Below are 7,801 nucleotides of genomic sequence, written 5' to 3' on the forward strand. Positions count from 1 at the left end.
ATTCAGGAACGTGTCAAGACCTGACTAACCTTAAAAGGAAGCATCCTAAGATGAGTTTTTCTTTTAGTTCATCCAACAACAATAGAGCTATACAAGCCTTGTTTCCTAATTGTTTCCTTATCCAGTAATGCCTTATTGGAATGGTTTTATTGATAATGTCTCCTGGAAAAAAGTTTGGATGTTGCCACACACATACCTACTTATTAACTAAATGAAGTATGTTTCTTTTTAAATGATTCATAAATACTATCCTGCCAACTACTATATGAAGAAGTAAAAAAACATAAACCCAGAAATTGTACCTTTTGTAATGACCACCCAGAAACAGTGTTGCTTATTTTTGGGAATTGTATTCATGTAAGGAATCTGTGGCAAGACATCCGTAGATTTATAATTTATGAAGATTGTACACTCTTATGGAGAGATGTGCTGCTTGGATTCTTTATTTACGATAGAAATAAGTTGAAACAATTTTATGTAATTCATTTCCTTATTGTTTTGGCCAAATTTCATATTCCCAAATGTAAATTTACAAACAAAACACCACATTTTATTACCCTGCAAAAATACATTGAACTATATTTTAAGACTATTAAATACAGTGCCAACAAAAAAGCTGTTATGAAAAAATAATTATAAATATGTGTGTATATGCCCCTTAAGGTTCTTGTGTAATGTGATATTGTACCCCTTAGCCCCGCCCCTAGCCCAAATATCCTTTGTATATTCTTTATAAATACTTGTGTTCCCCATGTACTTTTTGTATTGATTTATTGTTAATAAAAATAAAAAATAAATTATGTATTGTAAAGAATGAATGGGAATGGGGCCCTGCCAACTGTAGTCGCATATTAGTGACGTAGGTAGTGTTGCTGTAGAAACAAATGAAGCTTCCCGGTCAGTGCTTGTGGCAACAAGAGAGCACGAAAATAGATTTCAACTTGATCGTGTCTGGTTTCATTCGAAGAATAATGTAGCTCGTCAATTTTGGTATATGGTTTTATACTTCAGATCTGGGAGCGAAAGATTACTGTAATAAACTCGCGATGAGTCTCGCTAGAAAGGACACAGACGCCGGGCTAAGGGCACTGGTCGCGAGCACAAACATTAAGCCGGAGCAGAAGGTTCCACAAGTTCTCTCAAAATTACAAGGTAAATTAGTTAGCTAACCTTTTTACATTGAAAAACGTGTTATTTTACTTTGCTTGCACTTGTGTGTTATTCCTGATACCCAACTAACAATCATTCCTTATTTTTCGACATTGAAGATATTCTGAATAGGATATCTGTCCAAGACGATAGAGAGTTGGGTGCGTTCAAAAAGTCCTTGTTCAGCCATGGCATACTTCAATACTGCGCAGGTGACGCCCTCAAACTGAACTATGCCAAAGTTGAAGGAGGCTACGCAACTGCCACTCAGTTGGCAGAAATTCTCAGGTATGATTTTAGAATCTTGAACCACACAACCACAACAAAAAGGAACAACCAAATCTGTGTTGTCTATTACTCTGCACTAAAACAAACAACCCTAGACACTACCAATGGACAATACCTACCCCAGATACTACTTCAAGGCCCTGATAGAACTGATGGGGTGGAATAATAATTGATGCAAACAGATCTATGAAGGTGGGGGTCATATATCTGTAGTAGTGATTTGACATTGATTTATTTGTGTGCATATGCAAATTCCTTTAGCTCCTGCTGTGTGGGTGTGGACATGGGCGGAGACACTGAGGCCTTCCATAGGCGGCTGCTCCCATCCGTCACAGACAGCCTGCTGTCATTGGCCAGTCGGCTGATGAACAGAGCTTTGGCAGTAAGGGACAAAGTTTTTTTGAAGTTTGGAATGTCCTCAACAAAAATATGTCTACTCACATATCTCTCTCTGTAGGGGAATGGGCAGCCTGAAATGTTTCGTTTCTTCAAGAAAGTGATGGGCTCTGTGTGTTGGCTTCTGAAAGCCCATGGTCACCTGGCCGCACAAGGTGAGATCTAAAGTCCAATACCAAACAGACCCCTTACCTAACTAACGATGCCCCCCCCTCTTTTCTCTCTCTTAGTCCTGCAGTCAGACCACTATGAGAGGATGTTAATGAGTGAGGAAAGAGAGTGGGAACCGTGTGTGTGTCACTGTGGCATCAGCTTCTGACAGCTAACAGGTAGCATATCACACACACACACACACACACACACACACACACACACACACACACACACACACACACACACACACACACACACACACACACACACACACACACACACACACACACATCAATTAAATTCATTACCCGCTCTTTCTCTGTAGTGAGTTAGTAGCAGGTTTGGGAAAAGGCCCCTTGTCTGTGATTCTGGATGACGTCGTGTACCGAATGGCTCACACATCCAACCCTGTTGTGGGAGGGGCAGCAATTAGGACGCTCCTCCTGGTTGCCCGGCAACAAGAATCCGCCCTGCAGCTTATCATCCATAGGTTCAAAGGTCAGGGGTGGGGTTTGAATATTTCCAGGTTACGATATATATTTTTTTTCATGGGTTAACTTTATATGCTTGCAAAAGCAATCTTGATGTTTTTTATGGTTTGTGTGTTGCAGGGTTGGAGGGCATGATTGGTCGAGAATGGAGGGGGCGGGGCTTCGATGAGGAAGTGGACCAACTGATAAAGCTGCTGCACAGAGAAGTCTCCAAACCAGCTGATCACACAGAGGTAAAATATAGGGTGTTTGTTGTTGTTCGTGTGTGTGTGTGCCTTACACTCTCTCTGTGTTATCAGACGTGGCCAGAGGAGTGTGTGAGAGCGGCGTGTGTCATCCAGGCAGCGTGGAGATCCTATCAGACCAGGAGGAGAGTGAAGAGTCTGCCTAGAGCTGTCAGATCACTGCAGAGGAGCTTCAGGTGTGTGTGTGTGTGGGCTTTATTCTCTCATCGATCTATGATCATGTTTTGTATTGATGTGTATATTTTTTGTAATTCCAGGGTTCATCTGTAAAAGAGACGTTGGTTTCAGCATGACTTCCTGTTAAAATAAAGGCTAAATTAGATCATAATAATTCCAGGCAGTTAAGCGTGTGTGTGTGTGCCCATGTGTGTGTGTGTGTGTGTGTGTAGGGAGCGGCGGCGGAGGAGAGCGCAGCAGGCTCAGGCTGTGTGCTGGGAGGAGGAGCTGAGACTACAGCTGTGTGTCAGGAGACAGAGAGCCAGGAGAGAGTTCCATCAGAAACAACTACAGCTACTGCAGCTACTGCCCCCAGGTACACACTATCTGTTACAGCAGAGACAGAGCGGAATGATGCCCGTTTGTTTGCTTAGTTAGGCCTGCCATCTACAGCCTTCGTGTGTGTGTGTGTGTTTGTGTGTGTGTGTAGGTCAGGTGCAGCAGTACCTCGGGGAGGTGGAGAGGCAGGCTGCAATACAGATCCAGAGGGTTTGGCGAGGCCACCGAGAGAGACGAAACTTCCAGCTACGGAGAAACGCACACACACAGCACAGAGCTGCTGTTGTCCTGCAGAGAACAGTATTAACACACACACAGCACAGAGCTGCTGTTGTCCTGCAGAGAACAGTATTAACACACACACACAGCACAGAGCTGCTGTTGTCCTGCAGAGAACAGTATTAACACACACACACAGCACAGAGCTGCTGTTGTCCTGCAGAGAACAGTATTAACACACACACACAGCACAGAGCTGCTGTTGTCCTGCAGAGAACAGTATTAACACACACACACAGCACAGAGCTGCTGTTGTCCTGCAGAGAACAGTATTAACACACACACAGCACAAGAGCTGCTGTTGTCCTGCAGAGAACAGTATTAACACACACACACAGCACAGAGCTGCTGTTGTCCTGCAGAGAACAGTATTAACACACACACACAGCACAGAGCTGCTGTTGTCCTGCAGAGAACAGTATTAACACACACAGCACAGAGCTGCTGTTGTCCTGCAGAGAACAGTATTAACACACATACACACAGCACAGAGCTGCTGTTGTCCTGCAGAGAACAGTATTAACACACACACACACAGCACAGAGCTGCTGTTGTCCTGCAGAGAACAGCATTAACACACACACACAGCACAGAGCTGCTGTTGTCCTGCAGAGAACAGTATTAACACACACACACAGCACAGAGCTGCTGTTGTCCTGCAGAGAACAGTATTAACACACACACACAGCACAGAGCTGCTGTTGTCCTGCAGAGAACAGTCTGCTGTTGTCCTGCAGAGAACAGTATTAACACACACACACAGCACAGAGCTGCTGTTGTCCTGCAGAGAACAGTATTAACACACACACACAGCACAGAGCTGCTGTTGTCCTGCAGAGAACAGTATTAACACACACTCACATGCACTTCTAATAGACTACCCCTGTTGTAAGCAGAAGCTGAACACAGCGATCAAACAAATCTAGCATGCAGCAACATCTGAATTCATCTTGACAGTTTTTTGTCCCTCCTGTTAGGTCCTTCGCTTTCTGAAGAGGCGGAGAGCTGAGAAAGCCCCTCCTTCCCTCTCCCCTTGGATTGGTCCTCGGGGTTTGACTGACAGTCGGAGGGCGGAGCTGAAGAGAGAGGTGGAGGAACATATTGCCCTGCACCCGGTGATTCTGAATATTACTTCAAGTTGTGTGTTTGGTTTTACTATCCTTGTCGGGACCAGATGTCCTCACAAGGATAGTAAAACAAGGAATATTTGGACAAGTGGGGACATTTCACTCGGTGTTGACAGAGAGAGAGTGTGTCTGTAACGAGTGTGTATGTGTGTGTAACGATCTCTGTGTAATGATCTGTGTCTGTGTAACGGATCTCTCTCTCTGTGTGTGTAACGATCTCTTTCTGTGTGTGTAGTCCTCTGTGGTGTCTCTAGAGGGCAGTAGGGAGCTCCATGCTCAGACCCAAGCCTTGCTGCTCCAGCATCTACAGGGGAGAGAGGCAGAGCTGAGAGAACACACTCACACACACGCCTTGCTGGCACAGATCAACACCGACCTGGAACTACTGCTGAGTAGGTATCACACACACGCACACCAATCTCTCTCTCTCTTCCTCTTTCTCTCCCTTCATCCATCTTTCTCTCTCAGATGCCCCCTCACTCAGTGTCGCCACAGTAACCGACTGTGACGTGTTCAGGAGTCGCTCTGCCCCCGTAGCCGCCCGCGCCCGGCAATCCCACAATGCCTTGCTCCAGTCCGGTCGCCTGCCTTGGTGGAAGATGCTGGGTGATGGTGACATCACCTGTCCAGAATCAGAATCCGCCCACAAAGACCACCGGCTGGAGGCAGAGTTTAACTCTCTGTATTTAGGAGGTAGCTGACGACGTTGTTCCACAACAGTATTGTAACGCTGTTATAACATTGTCATAGGGCTGTTGTAATAATGTCATTATGCTCTGGAATTCAACCAATCATGGGTTTCAGTCTGGACTGTGGTTAGTTGAATCAGGTGTGTTACTGCAGTGGTCTTTTCATCGGTCTCTGTGTGGCTGGCCCCTTCAGGAAGAGTTTCAGTCTAAGGAATTGGAAAGCAATTTTGTGTACAGAAGTCTGCATTAAAGTTTGTACTTTTCTACTATTATGTCATTGTGTGTCCTGACTGTAGAGACTTTCAGTCATTTTGATAAGTGGAGTTTTTATTTGTTGTCCAACTCACATGCCAGTGTTGAATTTGTGTTAACAGAGTGTCCAGAGTGTCTACGCAACACCAGCAGTCATTATGTTATTACACACACCCAGAAAACACACATACCACAAAGATTTGATTGGCCAATGTTTATTTTCAGCATTTTACAATGAACAGCATTTATCAGACAGAAACATTATCATAAAGCTGACAGAATGAAGACAGAGACATAATACATCTTTTTCTGTACCGTAGTTTCACATAGATATTTATTCTGACTCCTGCATATTGGCAGTTTGACATATCTTATTACCAGGGCCCAGAGTTAGTCTGTCAGGGCCCAGAGTTAGTCTGTCAGGGCAGGGCCAGAGTTAGTCTGTCAGGGACCAGGGCCCAGAGTTAGTCTCTCAGGGCCCAGAGTTAGTCTGTCAGGGCCCAGGGCCCAGAGTTAGTCTGTCAGGGCCCAGAGTTAGTCTGTCAGGGCCCAGGGCTCAGAGTTAGTCTGTCAGGGACCAGGGCCCAGAGTTAGTCTGTCAGGGCCCAGAGTTAGTCTGTCAGGGCCCAGAGTTAGTCTGTCAGGGCCCAGGGCTCAGAGTTAGTCTGTCAGGGCCCAGAGTTAGTCTGTCAGGGCCCAGGGCTCAGAGTTAGTCTGTCAGGGACCAGGGCCCAGAGTTAGTCTGTCAGGGCCCAGAGTTAGTCTGTCAGGGCCCAGAGTTAGTCTGTCAGGGCCCAGAGTTAGTCTGTCAGGGCCCAGGGCCCAGAGTTAGTCTGTCAGGGCCCAGAGTTAGTCTGTCAGGGCCCAGGGCTCAGAGTTAGTCTGTCAGGGACCAGGGCCCAGAGTTAGTCTGTCAGGGCCCAGAGTTAGTCTGTCAGGGCCCAGGGCTCAGAGTTAGTCTGTCAGGGCCCAGAGTTAGTCTGTCAGGGCCCAGAGTTAGTCTGTCAGGGCCCAGGGCTCAGAGTTAGTCTGTCAGGGACCAGGGCCCAGAGTTAGTCTGTCAGGGCCCAGAGTTAGTCTGTCAGGGCCCAGAGTTAGTCTGTCAGGGCCCAGGGCCCAGGGCTCAGAGTTAGTCTGTCAGGGCCCAGGGCTCAGAGTTAGTCTGTCAGGTCCCAGAGCTAGTCTGTCAGGGCCCAGAGTTAGTCTGTCAGGGCCCAGGGCTCAGAGTTAGTCTGTCAGGTCCCAGAGTTAGTCTGTCAGGGCCCAGAGTTAGTCTGTCAGGGCCCAGAGTTAGTCTGTCAGGGCCCAGGGCTCAGAGTTAGTCTGTCAGGTCCCAGAGCTAGTCTGTCAGGGCCCAGAGTTAGTCTGTCAGGGCTGAACCACAAACAAAATGATAAGTCATTTGAAAGCAGGCAGAGACATTTAGGGTTGATTCAATCAGATCCACTTTGTCCAACATCCGCACAGCGGTCGTTTCGGCGGTGCCGGAGGTAGGACTGCGTTAGAAGCTGTCAAATCCACAAGCGCCTCCTGGCATTATACCTAAAGCGGACATTGCCATTGGCTGCACGGAGTGGCATGAGCAGAAATCCCATGCAGCCTTGTTTCTAAGTCAGAACGGTGGAATGTGAGATGTGATCTACACCTCCATTATGATGATAGAAACTATTTGGTTAAATGTTTTTCAATGTGAGCGTCATTATTTCTATAGAGCCTCCACTTTCTCCTTCTGAACTTCTAACGCCAGTGCGACAGTGTGGCTTTGTGACAATGATCGCAAGAGCAGCTGCTCGCCGATTTGACAGCTCCAACGCAGATCCACCTCCAGCAAAGGCAAAACATCCGCTATGCAGGTGTCTGCTTTTGCCGGTTAACACTTGATCTGATTGAATCTAGGCCTTCGTTTTTTGAGGTGCACACACACTAACACAGGCATCACATGCGCACACACGTTGGTCGCCTTCCCCTGCTCAGACGTTGCATTCATCAACCAGTGGTTCCGTGCCACGTCATCGACTGCTGTCGGGCATCAGGTTGCTATGAAATATGATGTGGTTAGCTGATACTTAAAATACCTTTCCAGAAGATGTAACATCTGGCAACGCCTGGGCAGAGGAACGCCTATTATCTAAGATGTGTTCATTAAAGGGCTTCCAGGGCCGGGTCCCAGGGCAGTATTGATCATGCCCATGTGGGCATCGACCAATCACATAGTTTGTTAGAAGGAATGGCTGGAG

At 46.8% G+C, this 7,801-nt stretch overlaps 2 protein-coding genes and 1 pseudogene across 2 annotated transcripts; 2 read left to right on the top strand and 1 right to left on the bottom strand.

Annotated features, from left to right (window-relative positions):
- Positions 1–866: 866 nt before the first annotated feature.
- LOC124018926 (IQ calmodulin-binding motif-containing protein 1-like) lies at positions 867–2,101 on the top strand. The gene is made up of 4 exons (XM_046334252.1): positions 867–1,152; positions 1,269–1,437; positions 1,699–1,819; positions 1,895–2,101. Exons 1-4 carry the CDS (start codon positions 1,047–1,049, stop codon positions 1,997–1,999), a joined length of 501 nt encoding a protein of 166 aa, XP_046190208.1. The 5' UTR covers positions 867–1,046; the 3' UTR covers positions 2,000–2,101.
- A 12-nt stretch (positions 2,102–2,113) lies between these two features.
- On the top strand, positions 2,114–5,584 carry LOC124018925 (IQ calmodulin-binding motif-containing protein 1-like). The gene is made up of 9 exons (XM_046334251.1): positions 2,114–2,162; positions 2,312–2,484; positions 2,598–2,710; positions 2,777–2,898; positions 3,112–3,254; positions 3,369–3,517; positions 4,474–4,611; positions 4,859–5,015; positions 5,092–5,584. Exons 2-9 carry the CDS (start codon positions 2,376–2,378, stop codon positions 5,322–5,324), a joined length of 1,164 nt encoding a protein of 387 aa, XP_046190207.1. The 5' UTR covers positions 2,114–2,162; positions 2,312–2,375; the 3' UTR covers positions 5,325–5,584.
- A 995-nt stretch (positions 5,585–6,579) lies between these two features.
- LOC124018924 overlaps positions 6,580–7,801 on the bottom strand; it is an 8,894-nt pseudogene continuing 7,672 nt past the window's right edge.

This window comes from Oncorhynchus gorbuscha, unplaced genomic scaffold, assembly GCF_021184085.1.
Source record: "Oncorhynchus gorbuscha isolate QuinsamMale2020 ecotype Even-year unplaced genomic scaffold, OgorEven_v1.0 Un_scaffold_590, whole genome shotgun sequence".
NCBI lineage: Eukaryota > Metazoa > Chordata > Actinopteri > Salmoniformes > Salmonidae > Oncorhynchus > Oncorhynchus gorbuscha.

Bases quoted from the DNA above. Each gene is read 5' to 3' on its own strand.
- LOC124018925 (XM_046334251.1), top strand. From the start codon at position 2,376: ATGGCTCACACATCCAACCCTGTTGTGGGAGGGGCAGCAATTAGGACG. The intron at 2,899-3,111 runs GTGTGTGTGTGT...GTGTGTGTGTAG, and splicing joins TCACTGCAGAGGAGCTTCAG to GGAGCGGCGGCGGAGGAGAG. The intron at 3,255-3,368 runs GTACACACTATC...GTGTGTGTGTAG, and splicing joins ACTGCAGCTACTGCCCCCAG to GTCAGGTGCAGCAGTACCTC.
- LOC124018926 (XM_046334252.1), top strand. From the start codon at position 1,047: ATGAGTCTCGCTAGAAAGGACACAGACGCCGGGCTAAGGGCACTGGTC. The intron at 1,153-1,268 runs GTAAATTAGTTA...TCGACATTGAAG, and splicing joins AGTTCTCTCAAAATTACAAG to ATATTCTGAATAGGATATCT. The intron at 1,438-1,698 runs GTATGATTTTAG...AAATTCCTTTAG, and splicing joins CAGTTGGCAGAAATTCTCAG to CTCCTGCTGTGTGGGTGTGG.